Raw genomic sequence first — 19,021 nt, 5'->3', positions numbered from 1 at the left:
AGCCTGGGCGGACTGCTGTGGAAACGGTGAAGCCTGCGCAGATGGCTGTCCAAACGCTGAAGCCTGGGCAGACTGCTGTGGAAACGCTGAAGTCTGCGCAGATGGCTGTCCAAAGGCCGGGGCTTGTCCAAACATATTGCTTCCTTGAGGGGGCGGCTGACCGAAAAATCCCACACTCTGCGGGGCCTGTGTGCTGGAGCTCTGCTGCCCAAATGACGAGAACAAGCTGGGCTTCACGCTGCTGCTCGGGACTTGGAAAGCTCCTCCATGGGCACTACCGAACGGATTGGGTGTATTCATGGCTCAAATAACGTTTTATGTTAACGTTTTTAAGCATTCGAATAGCAACAAGCAGTAAGGCAGTTCCGGCCTGAGGAGAATTTAAGCTTAAAAGCTGATAAAAAAAAGAGACGAAAACAGACTCGTAGCTACACTGCTAGCACAGGCTAACACCATGAAAGTATTACTTAGTAAAGTTTGTTTGGGTGCTCATAAAGTTCCCCAGTTAACAGAATTATAGGAATACCCGAAGAAGTGCGTCAAAAAAGATCCCACCTTTTACTGTTTTGTGTTGCTTTTTTGGCTCACGTTTTTCTAAATCCGGTTCCGGTCCGACAAACTTATCAGTCCTCCTTCTGCTAGTAATGCTAAACCATTCGTTCCGCTATGGCCAATGAGGCGGTTGTTAACAGATAAGCGACCATATCTCTTAAAAGAAAGAATATATTTCATGAATGTAAATTAGGTTATCAGAGCTGTATAAACCAGAAAAGAACTACACTATCTACTTCCCGGGGACTGCATTCGTGTCACCTCGGAGACTACAGTTTGCTTGTGGCTAACGGCGAAGCTCACCAACCGACAATAAAGTGCTGCCAGGTAGGAGATAGGTTAGTGGGTAACCTTCACCTATGTACCGAGATCTTTCCGTAGCTGTGTTCTCTTCTCGTGTCGGCTGTTTAAAATGGGAGTCGTTTTGAGGAACCTCCAGAAGGTGGTGCCTCTTCGGCGCGCCAGGCTGCGCAGGGACGTGGTCACGCTGAGACAGATACTGGGCATCCAGAAGTTCGACCTGGGTATCATCTGCGTGGACAACCAGAAGATGCAGCAGATCAATCACATCTACAGGAAGAAGAACACACCCACGGATGTCCTGTCTTTCCCATTCTACGAGGTAAACATGGCAGCTAAACGTTTTGAATGAACACACTTCTGTTAGTGGAGATCTGGTGGTGGTGGGGGTGTGTTCTGGACGTCTTCTTCTGTTTTTGATTTATTACACTGCTTTGTGTGCAATAAAAGATTCATAAAGTTTCAAAGGCCAAATGGAGCTTCAGAAAAAGCCTCCTTTGTCGTCCAGCTGCTTCTTCTGTGACTCATCAACGTCACCATCTAACAGCATGGGCAAGCAGAGCCTTTGAATGGACTTATCAAGAGCTGTAGGGCAAACTACAGTCAGGGGGTCACAGGCAGCTGTGAACCATCTTAATCTGGCCCTCCACATCCTGAAAGGGAAATAAAACAACCCCAATTAGAAAGCTGAAGGCTGATTTGATTTCATTGTAACTGTCAGCCATGTGTCAGTATCAGTTTTCCACTGTGTAAAGCTTGGCCGAAAAAAATGGCATTGGTACAGTAAAATTATGCCTTTGGTGTGAATGGCTACATTAGGCATAGATGAGTCTGAAGAGTATTTTTTAAGCTCAAAATATTTCTACAGATCTTACACGTATGCTGTGTAAAAGGCTTTCAGTCAAAACTGTTGCCCAATGCTTGCATCATGGCTAATAGTGTCCTTTTCTAATCATCCATATTATCTTCTATGGAAAGCGGCATGAGGTGAATAAGAGTTTTGAAAGAGAGATAGTGTATGCACATTATTTTACTGTTTGGGCATCTATTTGTATTTAGCAGCTCCTTTAATATTAATGTTATTTAATATTCACTCAGGGACGGAAATTGGTGGCTTTCCATCTATTTTAAACCAAAACTCTGAACCTTACTGGTCTGCACCAGGTTACCTGTTTGGCATACAGTGGGGCAAAAAAGTATTTAGTCAGCCACCGATTGTGCAAGTTCCCCCACCTAAAATGATGACAGAGGTCAGTAATTTGCACCAGAGGTACACTTCAACTGTGAGAGACAGAATGTGAAAAAAAAATCCATGAATCCACATGGTAGGATTTGTAAAGAATTTATTCGTAAATCAGGGTGGAAAATAAGTATTTGGTCAATAACAAAAATACAACTCAATACTTTGTAACATAACCTTTGTTGGCAATAACAGAGGTCAAACGTTTACTATAGGTCTTTACCAGGTTTGCACACACAGTAGCTGGTATTTTGGCCCATTCCTCCATGCAGATCTTCTCGAGAGCAGTGATGTTTTGGGGCTGTCGCCGAGCAACACGGACTTTCAACTCCCGCCACAGATTTTCTATGGGGTTGAGGTCTGGAGACTGGCTAGGCCACTCCAGGACTTTCAAATGCTTCTTACGGAGCCACTCCTTTGTTGCCCGGGCGGTGTGTTTTGGATCATTGTCATGTTGGAAGACCCAGCCTCGTTTCAGCTTCAAAGTTCTCACTGATGGAAGGAGGTTTTGGCTCAAAATCTCACGATACATGGCCCCATTCATTCTGTCCTTAACACGGATCAGTCGTCCTGTCCCCTTGGCAGAAAAACAGCCCCATAGCATGATGTTTCCACCCTCATGCTTCACAGTAGGTATGGTGTTCTTGGGATGCAACTCGGTATTCTTCTTCCTCCAAACACGACGAGTTGAGTTTATACCAAAAAGTTCTATTTTGGTTTCATCTGACCACATGACATTCTCCCAATCCTCTGCTGTATCATCCATGTGCTCTCTGGCAAACTTCAGACGGGCCTGGACATGCACTGGCTTCAGCAGCGGAACACGTCTGGCACTGCGGGATTTGATTCCCTGCCGTTGTAGTGTGTTACTGATGGTGACCTTTGTTACTTTGGTCCCAGCTCTCTGCAGGTCATTCACCAGGTCCCCCCGTGTGGTTCTGGGATCTTTGCTCACCGTTCTCATGATCATTTTGACCCCACGGGATGAGATCTTGCGTGGAGCCCCAGATCGTGGGAGATTATCAGTGGTCTTGTATGTCTTCCATTTTCTGATGATTGCTCCCACAGTTGATTTTTTCACACCAAGCTGCTTGCCTATTGTGGATTCACTCTTCCCAGTCTGGTGCAGGTCTACAATACTTTTCCTGGTGTCCTTCGAAAGCTCTTTGGTCTTGGCCATGGCGGAGTTTGGAGTCTGACTGTTTGAGGCTGTGGACAGGTGTCTTTTATACAGATGATGAGTTCAAACAGGTGCCATTCATACAGGTAACAAGTGGGGGACAGAAAAGCGTCATACAGAAGACGTTACAGGTCTGTGAGAGCCAGAGATTTTCCTTGTTTGAGGTGACCAAATACTTATTTTCCACCCTGATTTACGAATAAATTCTTTACAAATCCTACCATGTGAATTCATGGATTTTTTTTTCACATTCTGTCTCTCACAGTTGAAGTGTACCTCTGGTGCAAATTACTGACCTCTGTCATCATTTTAAGTGGGGGAACTTGCACAATCAGTGGCTGACTAAATACTTTTTTGCCCCACTGTATATTACCATGGTGATATAGCCAGGTAAAAAATAAAATAAAATAAAAGAGAGCAACCTTCATGGCACTAAAAACTTTCACTCTAGGCTCAGCATAGTAGTACATCTCTCTGATCACTTCACTCAGTTTGGAAAGCTTCCTTAAAGGGCCTCTTTTTATTTACCCTCTACAGAATTTAACTAACACTTTCACCACTAGGGTGCAGCGTTACTCAAGACTTAACTAGTCAAAATTGAGGTTAAGTTGACCTACTGTGCTATCTTGTGGGAAAGACATGAACACAATCTGCAGGGTTGGGGTAACTTCTCCACTCAAATATCTATGTGTTTTGTGGGGGTTTATTTAAGGACCTGAGGCCCGGGAAGTTGCCCTGCCCCCTTCACAGAGACGAGCTGAACCTTGGAGATATCTTCCTTGGGGTGGAGTTTGTGATGAAGCAGTGTCAGGAGGAATCCCTGGATCTGCACGGAGCGCTGACTGTATGAAACAGTAACTTAAGTTATCCTGTCTCTCATGCGTGTAATCCGTCAATGCTTCCAAATGAGGCACAGCAGTACCATTTTCTGTGATTAACTGTTTCATTGTTCCTGTTTCAGGTTGTCACTGCGCACGGGATCTGCCACCTGCTGGGCTACAGGCACGAGACAGAGGAAGAATGGACTGAGGTTTGTAAGGAGACAGTGGCTTTGTGTCCAAATTCATTCCTCCACTCAGACTATAGCTCAAATGGAAATACACTTTGTGCTCAAGTCACAAGATCACGACCCATTAGAAGTCCTTAGAAGATGCCTCCATCATCACATCTACAAAGACTCAGTTTTTTCCTTTAATCTGTCATCCATAGGTAGATCTATATGAGCTGAGTCTTTTTTTTATTTTTATTTTTATACCAAATTTATGAACTTCAAACTGTGTGATGTCTGGATGTTCGATGTTGATTAAAGGTGTAACATGTTTGCAGATGCAGCAGAGAGAAAACTACATCCTGAGCGAGTACAGCAGACTCACAGGCCGACACCTAGACCCCCTGATGAAGAGGTGCAGTCAGGACAGGTGACCCTGACTGCTGCCTGCAGGCCTGAGATTAAATATTGCACTATGTGATGGTGGAAACTGCTTCTATACTGTTGTGGTTCTTATATTTATTTGAAGACACCCACTACAGTCTGTATTATAAAATGACTTGTCACTAAACAGTCTGACCTCCTGAAAAAACACTTGATGTGAGCTCTGCTGAAGAGTTTCAAACACCAAAAAACGTCTCAGTTCTTTCATTGGAATATTTTATTAAAATCTGCTTTAGGAAGAGTCGGTTGTGTATGAAGGGTAGAAAAAGCTGTTCATTCTCACTTCACTAATACATGTTATGCTCTTTACACTGCGTGTAGGACAGCATGTTCAGGAGAGGCATTTAAGAAACGTCAATCAATGCAGACATTAAAACACCTGGAGAATTAACACAGCGTGGTGCAACAGGAAGTCGGCTAATCAGTGCACACTTCCTAAAATCCCCAAATATAAAGACAGAAGTTGTGTCAAATTTGGTCTGCAGTGATTTAATTTTTAGAAATTAATGCCATGTTGTGCTAATTTGAGGGAATAATCTGCTGTACAGATTAAGTCTATAATAGCATGTTTGCGAGTGAGCTTTTTTTTCTTCCCTTTCACAGAATAAAAGTTACACAGCCGGTGCCCAGTAATAAACAGAATATTCCACATATTTCATGCCTGACAGGAACTGGTTCATAAAGTGCCCCTTTTATGCTTTTTAAAAATTAAAAATAAAATCTCCCTACAGTTATAGACCAGAAGACAAACAGAAGTGAAAATATCCAGCATCTCCAACACTCACTACTGTTTATTTATTCCATCATTGAATAAATACTTGTAGGGTGAAACTGCTTTAAAACAAAAACACAGAGCTGCTAAAAGGCATTGTTTGTAGTCCATAACGAATCTACATCACGATGTACTGCCTTAGTAGCAGTGAGTTTGGCACATTTTGAAATAAAGAATCAACAGCTGATTCCGACTGTATTTACAGGTAAAAACGTCTTCCAAACATGGCTACAGCTTTAACAGTCAGTCTGAGAATATTAATGTTATCAACTGACCAATCAGAGCAGAAGACAGGTGCCTTGAAGGGACAGGCACTAAAACGGAGCAGATAACGGGTTCCTTCCCTGAACAATAAGGCGTTTAATCCCACAGTTACACTTTAGCCATGTAAATGAGCATAACAGGGGCACTTTAAATGCTTAACACTTGTTCTAAAGGTGTTGAAATAAAAGATATTATGCAACAGGTACTGTATCTTCTCTGGTTATAAAGTAGTAATGACTTCCATTTGCCTTGGCTCATATTTTGGGCTAATTAAGAGAAACCAACCCCCTTCTATATGCAATAAATATAAAAATCTGTTGGCTTTATAGAAGAAACTCTGACTTGCACACTGTTTCAGATTTGACAAACATTCAAAAACAACAAGGTTGTGCGACTTTCCAAAGTAAAGCTTGTATACACATATTTATAAAACTTTTCTTGGGAGGCACAAGGTCAAAACCCCAAACAAACAAAGTGTGATCAACTGAGAAAAGCTCAGTTAAATATTAATGCACGTTCTTTCACACCTCTAAAATATGGAAATAATCACACAAAAAAATATCAGGTTGCACATGAAGTACAAAAAGCAACTGGGAAGACATCCACACTGTGGGGACAGAAAGCTGTTTTGAATGGACCAGTTTGTGCCAGTAACAAATATTGCACCAAATGTACCCGCTAAATACAACAACCCTCTAAATTCTATAATAGCTTATACTCCAACATAGAATATATCTTTATTTTGCTTATATGGGAAATAAAGGGGTCTGCAAACATACAATCTACGAAGCACCAGGAGCGCCCAGTGTTTGATAGTTTGAAGTAAAAGTCTGAAGAAAAGTCTTTAAGAAAGAAACAACAAAATTAAACCTTACAAAACAGTTGATAAAATTATAGCAAAGAAAGACTCCAGCCCCAAAAACACGGAGGCAAAAATTGATCCACGGAACATTTTAACTGCATTTCTGAAAGAGTCTTGACAGGTCAGCCCCTGTGTCGGCATCATCAGGTGTTATTTTTATCCTGGCCTTTAGTGATCTGTAGAGGAAAAAGGAAATGCCTGAAGGCTACCTAAAAGGGACGGCAATCAGTAGTATAGGAGGATTCACAGGGCAGCTTTATCTAACAGGATCAGCTGTGGTTGAGTGTGGGTGGGCGTCCAAAGACGTTGCGCTCAGAGGGGCTGCAGGACATTCCTTCCTGCCTCTGAGGTGCTTCCGGCTCCAGATCTCTCCATCTCAGATAGCTGCTCGAACACATCCCTGAGAGATCACAAGGTAGCAGCGTGTTATTAGCAGAGCATCTCACATCATTACAGTGACATCTATAACCAGCTGACAGGAGGACTTGCACACTCACTTGTGCATGTAGAAGAAGATGTATCCGCTACGGTCACGGTCTCGCTGGACAGCTGCTTCCTGCGTGCGAGACACGTCCAGGTCATTGTAGGTCAGCCACGAATGTTTCTTCATGTCGTACACGTCACTGATGTAATGGCCTACAGGGAAGATAAAGATGGGGAACAATCTATCAATATTTGTTCACAGAGCAAGCATTTGGTTCTTGAAGTCTATAGTCACGACAGCGACAGACACAGAGGGCATACCTACGCCATCCACGTATAGACAAGGATGATGTCACCAGCATTTATCCAAAGTTATTGGACAAATATAACCTCTGCCTGACACATGAGCTAACTTTATGGTTCTAGCTTTAGTATACAGTCAGGTAAATAAGTGTTTGGACAATGATACTTTTTCTTTTTTTTTTGTAAATTCCACTGTGTTGGTGGCCTGAAAGATTACAAAACAAAAAACATTTTTATAGCCACATTATCAGTGGCTCCTCCTAAAACCTACAACCATTAAGTTAGCTAATGTCTTAGATTTCAATTCTGTTTTACCTGTTCAGCTAATATTCATCATCTAATATCAGATCAGGACAGGCTAGATCATGTTTTTGCTGAAAGGTGCTGACCATTATTTGAGGCTCTCACAAAATTTACTGCTGAAGACAAAACTAAAGGCAAGAGACCCACAAACTCACACCAAGTAAAGACCACACAGTTTCATCCAGCAGTGTTTTCTCTGATAATTTAAGGATTCTTAATATAAATAAACTTTATTTCTGGCTGCCAATTTCTTCATTGACATTTGAGATAATAAGGGATATAAATAAAGCAGCGTAAACATCAAAGCAGTTCCTTAAAGTGTTCATATACAGTTTTGACTTAAAGCTCATCTTCATTGTTCCTGAATAATTTGTCACTGTCAAAACACATGAGGACCTAAACTCGGAGGCACAAACAAACACAAGTGCTCACCAGAGGAGGAGCTGCTCCCGATGTGACTGACCACACTGATGAGTCTGAACGAGTTGGCCAACTCCCCACTCTGTGGATTACAGGATACATAGGCAGGTTAATGCAGGCCAACAACCAATAAGTTATCATCAGTCTGCTGCTTTATTTAATTTATTCTGCAGTTTCTTAATCAGTGTGTGTATTTCACCATGTTCTGATTCATAATCAACTCAGTGTCCTGCAGATTATCTAAGACTTTATCTGTGGTGTGTAAACTGACCCTTTATTAAGGTTTACATTTGTAAAACACTGTTTTTATTTTTGCATAGTGATTATACATCCGTTGTATTTAAGGTGAATAAACTATTTGCTGTTTTTTGTGCTCTGCAGCATTTTACACTGTGTGCCAGCTGGATATACCTCTGCGTTTCTCTTCAGGTTCTCGGCTTCTGCTTCAGTGTACTCCATGTCCAGCACGTCCTCGTTGCCAGAGTCATCATCCGAGCAGAGCAGATCGGGCAGGGAGTTGTTAAACTCTGTTGAATGAGGAGGAGATGATGACGCAGGTGCAGTATTTTCACATTGCTCAGAGTCTGATTAAAGAACACTTTAAACATTTGTTTGTGCTGACTAAACAGATCTGCAAATATCCAGTCAAATTTCTTTGTTTAGTAGCTGCGTTCAGTCTTATTTACATCGCCACACTGCTGCCAGCTGAGCGGGATCAACAGCAACCATCACAATACAAAAAAAAAAAAAAATCAGCTGAACACAGTTGGTCAAAGAAGCGTGTGCTGACGATTCCTGGGAGTAAATTGTATTTCTTACCTTGCAAGCTGAGCTCAGTGGCTCTCTTCAAATCATCGTCCTCTCTCATCTCCTGAGCTTCCTGTAGAGATGATGTCATAAGTTTTATTTTCCTGCATCAGGTCTGTTAGTTGGTGAAAGACTTCAGAGTAGTCAATGATATTTAAGGATAATGAGAGATCTACTGTAATCTAACAGCAAATGGAAAGTCACCATTACTGGAAGCTAGAAAAAAAAATTGTTGTGAGCATCTAACACTGGTAGAACTGGTGCACCAAACTCAGGTGTTACATTGCATTATACAAAGGTCCATTTGGGTCAGAGGGATGTAAATGTAGCATCCCTTCTGATGGGCTCCAACCATTCTCTCTTCAGCAGCTGAAAGTAAGCACTTTTTCCATTTAGGTGCATCAAAGTGTCTCCACTGTGTTGAAATATGAAAACAATTGAGCTGCAGATGTGTTAAATGCTACACAGTCTCTCTCTGGTCTTACATGCTCCTGGAGGCTCTGTGCCAAAGCCTGCTGCAGCTCCTGTTCTTCTCTCTCCTGATCCAGATTGTACTGTTGGACCCAGTCCAGCTCCCCCTGCTGCTGACCACTCTCTGGAGTTTGGTTCTCCTTGTTTTCATCCATGGTCAGGTCCAAGGAGTCCAGCACATCTACAAGAGTTCAGCAAATACTCGAGTCAGCAAACCTGATACGTGAAGTTGGGGTTTTTTTTGTTGGATTTGTTGGTAACCCAGGGTTTATGTGAATGTAGAAACCCACAATCAATTTAAGCAGCATGTACTTTCAAGAGAATATGGAACGAAACATGAATGAGCCTTTCTTAGAAATGTCACATATAATAAAAACCTGATGCAGATCCCGTATTAAAAAACAAAAAAGTCTATTGCAAGTTTAAGTACTCCAAGAAGTGAGTCTGATCACTTGGCAGCCTTCCCGAAATACCTCTGGCCATTTATATGCAGCATGATCTTAATTAATTTTAACTTTAGTGGTCAGCAGAACAAAACAAACAAACAAAAATAAATAAATAAACACATCTGCATTTAAGTACCAAAACTCCAATCTAACCACTCTTAAAATTTGCAAATGTTTTCCTAAAATAAAAACTTTGTTTCCCCTGAAAGCTGTACATCTACCATCATCTTTGCTGTTAAGAAATCTTGCAATAGATTTGAAACTCATACTGTCTCTGCTTAAATATCCCGTTAGAGTACCTGCGGGCTGTTTGCTATCTGCTTCTAGCAGATCTGCGTGATAGGCCAAGTCATGTGCATCTGTGTCCCCAAACCCGGTGTCCGGGCTGCTTGTCGGCTCATCATCCAGAGAAGGAGGTGCAGAGAGCCCGGCCTCTTGGCGACTAATCTCCAGCACAGCCGCCAGCATTTCATCATCATTGATGCCACTGAAGTCTGTTGAATCGATTGCTGCCCCCCTCTGAAAACACATTAAACTGTGTCACAACAGAAGACGCCAGAGGAGGCTGGATTCTGTTTGTTAAAGTGTAAAAGCAGATGCTCACCTCTTCAGCGCGATCATCGTCGTCAGGCAGACAGATACTCAGGCGTCGCTTGCGGCTCGCGCTCACCTTCCTGTTAGGCCCCTCTTCGCAGTCAGAGTCCACAAGGATGGAGGTACAGTTGGAGTTGGAAGTTTTCCCTACGATCCTACTACACAAAGTCACATGTTCAGCAAATAAATTCATAAGCCCAAACAGAAAACCCTTCAGTCAGATAACACATTGTTTAAAGAGGCTGTTAAAGCACAAAAGTCATTTTTCCTCTGCAAGTGTTGCAGAACTTACCGAAGAGGCGCTGTGGACGAGTTGACCAACTGTGACGTTTTAAGTGTTCTGGACCTTTGAGAAAAACAAAGGCAAATAAAACTCTTGCTGCTATTGGAGCTCTACTTCTAGGCTGATTGTTAAGTTTTACTTAAAGGAGCAATATTTGCATGTTTTTCCTTTAAATTGCAAACTAAATGCTGACTTTATTACATGTAGTCCTCTCTGGGGTATTAAACCAACATGAAAAATCATGGCTGCAGGAGATGTCAAAACATTGCCAATTGGCCTTTTAAAACTGAAATCACTCCAGCCATCTAATGTATTTACACAGAATTAAATTTGTATGCATATTAAAATGTTTTCTCCCATCTTACAAGGCAGCTTGAGGGCTCCAGCCAAGGCTGATGGGAGGTCTTGTAGATTCGGTGCAGTGGGGGAGCAGGGTCAGGTATCGGGGGATCAAGACCTGCTGACCCAGCTTGCTGTTTAGAGACAGCTGAGCGTTAAAGCTGTACCGTTTCAGGTGTAGGATAAGCACTCTGTGAAGACAAAGGTTTTTAGGCACTTAAATTCTTTTTATTCCATAAGCTGGTTATGCTTTCTATGTTTTCCATATGTGCTGCATCTTTAGTGTTTATTGCGTGTCTTTACTGTGTGTGTTTAAACAGACTGTAGATACCTGGGTAGTTTACTGAATTTATGCGTAACAGTCGCTGATTTCCCGTTGCACTTTTCACACGAATACTCAATTTCCTCCATCTGTAAAAAGAAAAAGTAACTAATTATATATGAAATTACATCCAGCTGATGCTTGTCTCGAAAGAAATTCTATTTTTTGTGTCTCCTCACAAAGGCTCTCTCAGTTTGTAAACTGCAAACTAAAATGCTACAGTGTTTTTTCTGCTTGAGCCTCATTGCGCATACTAAGCTAATAAGTGCACTCCTCTGACCCTGTTGGTCATTTTTGATCCAGCATGGGGGGCATCAGGATGACGGGACCAGTGACTCACCCTAAAAAACAGATCCAGGGAGTCCTGGATGGAGCGAAGCGGCAGTGTCTTCTTTCTTCGCGGCAAGTCGATGGACAAGTCATTGAATTGTTCTCGCTTGTTCACCACCTCGCCACAGCTGCAACACAACAAAGAGGGAATCAAACACCTTTCACCTTCATCGAGAGTTTTGAATGATAGGCAGGAGACCAGCCTCACCCTTTGCACGTGATGGTGTGCTGCACCTCAAACTCCATGTTGACCGCCACGGGGCAGGTGTAGATCCGCGAGGTGTCTGCCTCATCACCAGGCTCTGCTTTGACTGCCGATGACGTTCCCTCCAGACCATTCTCACCCACCACAGAAGATGAGGAGGAGGAGGCGGCCTCGTTCGTTAAGCTCTTATTCATCTTCTCCACGTCGTCCTTCAGCTGGTCCAAGCACTGACTCAAGAATTCATGAGCATCCTGAAAAACAAGAAACATGTAGGGGTTTAAAACAGGATTTTATTCACAGCCACTTTAAACCATAAGCCTGAAAGATTTAACTTTTGTGTGTTTTTGTTTGTTGGGGGGGGGTTTTGCCTCTCCTGGTCAGTACTTTAGCAATCAGAATTGTTGTCTGAAGAAAGATGCTCAACGGATTAATTTTTTTAAGTGGAGAAAGTATGGCAATGCCATGTTGGTCCACTTGATTGATCTATATTATTATTAGTCAAAAAGAAAGAAAGGGAGAGAGAAAGACAGAAAAACAGAGGGGAGGGGGGGCAGTAAGAGACACTGAGAAAATTTGTTAGATCAGCTATTAAAAGAAGAAGAAAATAAAACAAACAACAAGAGAACACCACAATACAGAGATCAAAGCAACAACCTAGATAAGTGTAAATAACAGTAAATACTAAATATTGAATGTTATAAACAAAAAAACAAGAGAGTTGTGATGATGCACATCTATCACAAAACTATGAGCAGGCAGCCTCAAACAGAAATGGATGGGAAGGGGGAAAAAAAAGATAATCGCTTTATCGTTTTATCCTCCTTTGAAAGCCAAAAATCATAATTTGAACCAGCGTGCCATCTCATATTTGCTTTACTTTCGCTTTGAATTTGAGACATTTTACTTTCTAAAGTCACTTTATTGGATTTTAGTCAGCTTTTATTTAATTACATTATCATTGAATTGCTGAGCTCTGTACTGTATCACATGTTTCTACATGTTCTACTGTGTTAGATTTTTACTTATTTATCACTTTTAAAACACTTTCCTTTTTGTTTTTAGCCTCTTTCACATAATTTTACCTCGCTGGACACTTGTTGTGTTGTATTGTATTTTACTGTGCTACATACTACTGTATATGCACACCTTTTTTTTGGTATTGTCGTCTGTGTTCAATTTTTGGCTGTGGCACCAGAGAAATTTTTGAGCAAATACATTATATCTTCAGAGTCTTCAGTCCAAACACGCAGAGTAATAATTAGATAATTATTACTAATTAGAATTGCAGATTGTCCTTCAGCAGGTATTCTGAGCCCAAAATGAGCTCAACATTAATAATAAACAGTCTTACTGTAATTTGGGACTAGAGGAAGAGGAAGAAGTTCGAGAAAACACTGGGAAAAGCAAACCTATATTACCTGTTTAATTTCTAAACTGTGCTCTTTAAACATAAAGAGTTATTCTCTACACTATTATTCTTAAATTTTCAAAGGTGCAATTTAAAGATTTGTTTTGCTGTCCCTTTTCATATGTGGGCACACAATCTCAACTGAAAAGTATACCTGGTCATATACATGAGTTTAAGTGGGAAACTTACATTCTGCATGTTTCCAGAGAAACGCTCCGCTGTGGAGGAGATGGCACTCTTTACTTTCCTCAAAAGGTCTTTCTTTGTCTCTGGACAGGCCACATCCTTCTTCACCATGAGGTGAGCAAATCGCCTGCACAGAGTGAAGACAGGACACGGATCATAACAAAGTTCATTTAAACTGCTTCCTGTGTCATTTAACACCTATGTTAAAAATGACAACAATCCAGAGTATTGTTAACAAACAACAGTTACTATCAACCTATAATAATATAATACAGTACCTGAGCAAGGCATTGATGGGCAACTTCTTCCATGGGATGCTCTGCCTCAGCATGTCATTAGAGAAGGAGGGGAGACTGAAGAGGGACTGCAGGATGGCATTCATGTAGCAGGTGTTGCCCAGGTTGGAAAATCTTAAATTAATAACAGAAGTTTCAAAAACTGCTTGTTGTTTTGATTTTTCCCTTGTTATTTGGTGTCATGGATCAAATGAATTTCATATCAAGTGGAGCTGGCTTATCTGTACCCTTGCAGTGGAGCCTGAGGCTGTGCCAGGGTAGAGGGCCTCTGCTTGTTCCAGCCACCGTAGTCCAAGGAGGGTCGTACCTTCTTAAAGGGAGTGGAGTGGTTCGGTAGCATGAGGCTCCTTTTGGCTGTGGGGGTCTGTGCAGTACTGGATGGCCTGAGGAGATTTAAAAATCAATTACTGGATGAATAGAAATGTTCTCCCCTGTTATCACCTGTGCCAAGGAGATGACTGGTTCCTTTCATCTGATTTTAACTAATCAAAACCTACCCAGGTTTGAAGCCAGCACTCTAAGCACCCACCATCAGTCTAGCAGGAAGCTTGGAAAAGTCTGCAGGCAGGTGGGAAAGCTTGGCTCAACCTTGTGAAAGTAATTCACTTTTGAAATTAGATCTGGAACAGAATCTTTAGACCTGATTTTTTCTTATCTAAGATTTCATTTCGGATCTTCATAAATATATATCTAAGTCAATCAAGACAAATTGGGAAACGTACTTTTAATTCTAGGTTTAGATTTCTTTCTAATTACAGGAACACAACTCACAAGTATTCTAATGATCTTGAAATTATCTAAAAATTATTAACTAAAATACAGACAGTTAAGATCTTTAAAAAAAATAATAAAATCATAGTTTATGCGACTATATTTTAGGTCAAAATATTCACTTTCCCTTGCCTGGTAGGATATAATGCACTATCACATAGTGGCGATAATGCAGTTAGAAGCTGTTTGTACCCTTGAAACAAAACACATGATGGCTACTAGCTACCAGGTATCAGCAAAGTGGGAGATAATCTATAAATAGAAGAATCACAGAAAGCCAAAGCTAGCATGGAGGGCGGGTACTGTAGAAGTCATCTTCGAAGAACAATCAAAAGGTTCCCTTTAAATAAGTATCAAATAGTACTGTTTTTAAATTCTTGATCCTAGGTTCAAACTGCTGCTGCTTTGCATTTTAATTGAGCCATGAATCAACTCACCTGTCCAGAAAAGAGTGGCTCTGGCTGTAGTCTTTAGTCACAGATCGGCTGCCGTAGAAAGATGATGGCTGAAGGGGAGTTGACCCAAGAGGAGCTACAGTTAAGGAGGCACATGAGTGTATCAGTGTCTGGGAAAAATTTGCATAGAGAATGCTGTGCAACTAGATTACAAAAAGTTGGTGCTGCTGGGTTTACCTGAGCTCCTGTTCTCCTCTGACTGCTTCAGCTTTTCTTTGCAGCTCAGAAGAAACTTCCTGGAGGAGGGGTCAGAAGTCGCCTTGTTGTTGCTGAAAAATGTTACTCAAATTCAGTAAAATAAAGTCTATCAATCAAGGTTCGTATTTTGCCGATGAAAGTAGCGACCTACTGATTACCAGTTACAGTTTTAATTATCTCGCCACAAGATTTGCAAAAAACAAACAGGCAGTGGTTCAGACAAAAGGCTGCAGAGATAAGGTCATCCTATGAGTCACCAACAGCACTGCAATTCAGTGCTGATTATACCTCGAGGAGTCGTTTTCCTTTGGGTAATCCTCACTGAGGTCGTTATCAGGAGTGAGGAGTCGCTTTCTCTTCTCGCTCCTGAGAAACAGAAACATCGAATAATTCACATGCCAAATGGGGCAGGATTAAACATTCCTAAATGAATTTAATTTATTCTGTGTAATACAGTCTAAAAATTCCCAGCCTGCCTGTTTTCAGACAGTCCTGTGCGAGTGGGAGTGGAAGCCGCTCTGCTCGGGCTGCCGAGAGGTTTTCTCGGTGTCGTGTCCTCCCGGCCTTCTGCGCTCTGCCGCCTCGGTGTCGTCTGAACACACCAGGAGGAATTAAGTTAAACACATGTACGTTTGTCCACATGTGTTTAAGTTAAGATTGTTATTGCATTCTTGATCACCTGTCTCTCCCCGGACGGGTTAGCCTCATTTTTCACAGATCTGTTCCCGAGCACACTGAAGTTGGCACTTCCGAGGGATGATTTTAAAACTGCAGCATAAACAAAAAGTTCAGGGGAAAAAAAAAAAAAAAAAAAGCATAAAAATGATCCCGTTACACTGTAGAGTCAGAATCACTTCAAGTTAATCTATGTGCTTGAACTGAAAATAATAAAAATAATAATAATAAAAAAAAATAACACTGCTGCATTGCCATGATGCATAAAGCATTCAGATCATAGATTTAAAAGCAGACTAACACACACCTTACTTCACAACAACCTGTTGCATAAGTTTTCATGACAGCTACAGATGTTTTGTTTATTTAATAGGATACAAATGAATCCTGTTCTTCAAGCAAACTGATGACATGCAGAGGTGCAAGGCAGCCCGGGTGGAGAAATTTTGTTTTTACACTTAGAGAAATAAAATTAGTTGCTATCTGATAAGAAAACTATTCAATCAGATAGTTATTTGTGGTGAATGAAATACATTTACAATTTGAAGCACTTTTAAGCACAACATCTGAAATTCAAGTACCTTTCAAACCTTGAAAAGACAAAATAAAATTCAAGCATTTATAAGGATTTCAAGCACCTGTACAAACCCTGTTACTGACATTGGGTATCAATTAAATGTAAACCAAATAGATTAAATGACTAGTACATCTGTTATCAACTAGTGACAATAGCAACAACTAGTCGACTGGTCAGCCAGACGAGCACATCCCTACTTGAAACTCTGCATTAACTTAAGAAATATTAATATATTAACATGAAGCTGCAGAGAAAAAGTGACCATTCTCTGCAGGAAGAGCATACAAGGATTAATTCCCAAAAAATAAAAATCTTTTCAGTTTTGTTTTTTGTTTTTTTTGTTTGTTTTGTCGTTGTTTTTTTAATGTGCAGGGGTGTCATTACCTGGCTTTCCTTGCTTCAGCTTTTCAAGGTATTCTTTAGTCTTCTGAACCAAAGGTGGAGGCATCTTGTCCAGCGTGATGACACTGTTATCCTTCAGAGTCAGGACGATGCGGTTGGCACTCTGGCTAATATTTTTCACGTTCTGGTTCAGCTGAGAGCAAAGAACAGCAAATATTCGGATTCATGATTATTACTATTACATACAATAGTAATATATACATTATCATCGTCATCATCTTTCTCCTCACATCATACTTGTTGATAAAGTATACCTTTGAACAAACTAGTTCTATATGACAAACCTCACTCTATCAGCTATTACTTTCTTCAATAGGTCTTATATCATGTTATCTGAGGAGTGAGGTTCTTCGTAACAAGAGACTCGGAACACTTGACTGTGATGACAAAGTTTGTTTTTGTTTTACTTCTCTTGCTCCAGACTATTATAGAAAAGCTCTTATATGTCTGTTTGGAAATTATAACAGTCGTGGGGGTTCAATTTTTTTGACTTTCCTAGCAATGGAGCAAGACAGATTCATTACAGTGTTAGCGCCTCCAAGTTTTCCAGACTTTCCTACAAACTTCAGTTATATTGTGTTGGTAGGAGGGGATCGAGAGAAGGCACACACACTTTATTAAAGAAAGTAATAACAAACTTCGTGTGAATGGGTTAGTTAGAGTTTCTGATCTCTTAGACAAACTCCAGCCTCTCTGTCTTAACGCTTTCCCCATCAAAACAACATTTGACAACCTCCCCTGTGCCCATAAAGATGGGTTTTGACACCTGAGTATTTGAATAAAGATGTGGTTTGCATAGGCAGAGACCACCCTCAATAACTTCCAATTTAAACCCAGGCATTTTGTTCCATAAGCAGGCCTGAAATATTACAGAAACGGCTAAACTTTATTAAAAAAAAAAAAAGGGGAAAAAAAAAAAAAAAAGGGGAAAAAAAAAAAAAAAAAAGAGCATCCAAAGTTACTCCTAGTAGGGGGAGAGTTAAACAGCAGCAGATGCTGTGGTCCTTGTCCTGCATGGCCTACTAGCCATGAACCAGTTTATCTCCTGATGCAGGTTTGGGTCAGAGTGACCCACCAGGTCACAGCAGATCAGCAGAGCAGAATAAGGACTAAGATAGGAGTGGTTAAGTTGAACTGCAAAAACAAGAGGTTTACTAGTAGGGAAAAAGAGGACAGGAAGCTAGCTGTTTTAGCAGCAACTGAACTTTCAAAATAAGAGGAAGGGTAATATTAATTATTCTTTTCAGACCCAATCACATCAGTCAGTCTGAAATATTTTAGTTCTGGAATATGGGATCATCTAAAAGAAGTACAGGCATGGATTAAAAACACTTGACCCGAGGGCTGAACAAACCCTGGTATGTGCCATGGGTGAGATTATGTTTCTAATCCGGTTCATTCATGGCTTCAGTGCAGAGCTACTGCTCATTCATTGCATAATGCCTCAAAGCTGACAGCTTAGATTCTTCTAGTACTGACATGAATCAGACATGTAAGACTGATTTATGGGGTGCCATTTAAAAAGTTTGTTCCTGTAATGCTTTAAAAAGAAATATCATTTAGCCATCCATTAGTAGGAGTCTTTTCAACCAAGAAAGCAACTCAAAATCTATCTATCTATCTATCTATCTATCCACACACACACGCTTTTGTAATTTATCATTTATTAAAATTATAAATATATATTTTAACTCAAAAGTAGTTTTTAAATTTAATGTTGTTGAAACAACAAAGTAATAAAAAAAATAAACCTATCTGATCGAGAAATCACTCATCTTTGGAAAAGAGAGTTTATTACAGACAAATGGCTCTTTCCAAAATAAAAGCTATACTATACGCTTCTTCTGGGGTATACTCTCAGCAGCATATTAAACATATCAGGTCCCCATAAGGAGAATCATGTGCTAACAGCTGTCTAAATGACTCAGGTAAAGTTTGTAACATGCGTGCTTGTTGTTTTTGTCTGCCTCCACTTGTCTTTGCACTAGGATTAAGGCTGGGACAACGCTTACGTCGACGCAAAAAATACGTCGACGTAAAAAAATCTGCGTCGATGCGTCGTCACTTTCAAAAAAAGACATGGCGGCAGAGAGTAGCGGAATCATGAGTGAAGCAGTTGCAGTCAACTTAAATCACTCCACCCGAACATGCAGTTCTACAGTATGGGGATATTTTAACAGAAAAGGAAGTGATTCAGTCGTTTGC

At 40.8% G+C, this 19,021-nt stretch overlaps 3 protein-coding genes across 6 annotated transcripts in view; 1 reads left to right on the top strand and 2 right to left on the bottom strand.

Annotated features, from left to right (window-relative positions):
* mcm3ap (minichromosome maintenance complex component 3 associated protein) overlaps positions 1 to 306 on the bottom strand; it is a 12,882-nt gene extending 12,576 nt beyond the window's left edge. The window contains exon 1 of one of the 3 annotated variants that reach the window (XM_005736829.2): positions 4 to 306. In XM_005736829.2, coding sequence (XP_005736886.1) covers positions 4 to 300 — 297 coding nt within the window. In that variant the 5' untranslated portion in view covers positions 301 to 306. The remainder of the gene's footprint in view (positions 1 to 3) is intronic. The other 2 variants (XM_005736830.2, XM_005736831.2) reach the window with 2 other exon arrangements.
* A 638-nt stretch (positions 307 to 944) lies between these two features.
* ybey (ybeY metalloendoribonuclease) lies at positions 945 to 4,759 on the top strand. The gene is made up of 4 exons (XM_005736832.2): positions 945 to 1,174; positions 3,985 to 4,116; positions 4,234 to 4,302; positions 4,599 to 4,759. Exons 1-4 carry the CDS (start codon positions 965 to 967, stop codon positions 4,692 to 4,694), a joined length of 507 nt encoding a protein of 168 aa, XP_005736889.1. The 5' UTR covers positions 945 to 964; the 3' UTR covers positions 4,695 to 4,759.
* A 144-nt stretch (positions 4,760 to 4,903) lies between these two features.
* The window catches only part of usp37 (ubiquitin specific peptidase 37), a 17,937-nt gene continuing 3,819 nt past the window's right edge, over positions 4,904 to 19,021 (bottom strand). Inside the window, exons 3-24 of one of the 2 annotated variants that reach the window (XM_005736827.1) lie at positions 16,799 to 16,949; positions 15,842 to 15,930; positions 15,639 to 15,754; positions 15,451 to 15,528; positions 15,142 to 15,233; positions 14,947 to 15,040; positions 13,966 to 14,121; positions 13,721 to 13,852; positions 13,446 to 13,569; positions 11,852 to 12,099; positions 11,654 to 11,771; positions 11,323 to 11,402; positions 11,018 to 11,182; positions 10,662 to 10,715; positions 10,380 to 10,524; positions 10,075 to 10,294; positions 9,344 to 9,510; positions 8,871 to 8,931; positions 8,463 to 8,578; positions 8,064 to 8,133; positions 7,100 to 7,238; positions 4,904 to 7,002 (exon numbers count right to left, since the gene is read on the bottom strand). In XM_005736827.1, coding sequence (XP_005736884.1) covers positions 6,915 to 7,002; positions 7,100 to 7,238; positions 8,064 to 8,133; positions 8,463 to 8,578; positions 8,871 to 8,931; positions 9,344 to 9,510; positions 10,075 to 10,294; positions 10,380 to 10,524; positions 10,662 to 10,715; positions 11,018 to 11,182; positions 11,323 to 11,402; positions 11,654 to 11,771; positions 11,852 to 12,099; positions 13,446 to 13,569; positions 13,721 to 13,852; positions 13,966 to 14,121; positions 14,947 to 15,040; positions 15,142 to 15,233; positions 15,451 to 15,528; positions 15,639 to 15,754; positions 15,842 to 15,930; positions 16,799 to 16,949 — 2,703 coding nt within the window. In that variant the 3' untranslated portion in view covers positions 4,904 to 6,914. Of the gene's footprint in view, positions 7,003 to 7,099; positions 7,239 to 8,063; positions 8,134 to 8,462; positions 8,579 to 8,870; positions 8,932 to 9,343; positions 9,511 to 10,074; positions 10,295 to 10,379; positions 10,528 to 10,661; positions 10,716 to 11,017; positions 11,183 to 11,322; positions 11,403 to 11,653; positions 11,772 to 11,851; positions 12,100 to 13,445; positions 13,570 to 13,720; positions 13,853 to 13,965; positions 14,122 to 14,946; positions 15,041 to 15,141; positions 15,234 to 15,450; positions 15,529 to 15,638; positions 15,755 to 15,841; positions 15,931 to 16,798; positions 16,950 to 19,021 lie in introns of both variants that reach the window. The other variant, XM_005736826.2, reaches the window with a different exon arrangement.

Source organism: Pundamilia nyererei, unplaced genomic scaffold (assembly GCF_000239375.1).
Source record: "Pundamilia nyererei isolate P.nyererei 1_Seehausen unplaced genomic scaffold, PunNye1.0 scaffold00071, whole genome shotgun sequence".
In the NCBI taxonomy this organism is placed as follows: Eukaryota; Metazoa; Chordata; class Actinopteri; order Cichliformes; family Cichlidae; genus Pundamilia; species Pundamilia nyererei.
Note: the sequence above shows the minus strand (reverse complement) of the source record. Positions and strands in the feature narration are given on the sequence as shown.

What these genes read in the sequence shown, in the direction of transcription:
- ybey (XM_005736832.2), top strand. Translation starts at nt 965, where the DNA reads ATGGGAGTCGTTTTGAGGAACCTCCAGAAGGTGGTGCCTCTTCGGCGC. An exon ending in TGTCTTTCCCATTCTACGAG is followed by an intron (nt 1,175 to 3,984) that starts GTAAACATGGCA and finishes GGTTTATTTAAG; the next exon opens with GACCTGAGGCCCGGGAAGTT. An exon ending in ATCTGCACGGAGCGCTGACT is followed by an intron (nt 4,117 to 4,233) that starts GTATGAAACAGT and finishes TTCCTGTTTCAG; the next exon opens with GTTGTCACTGCGCACGGGAT.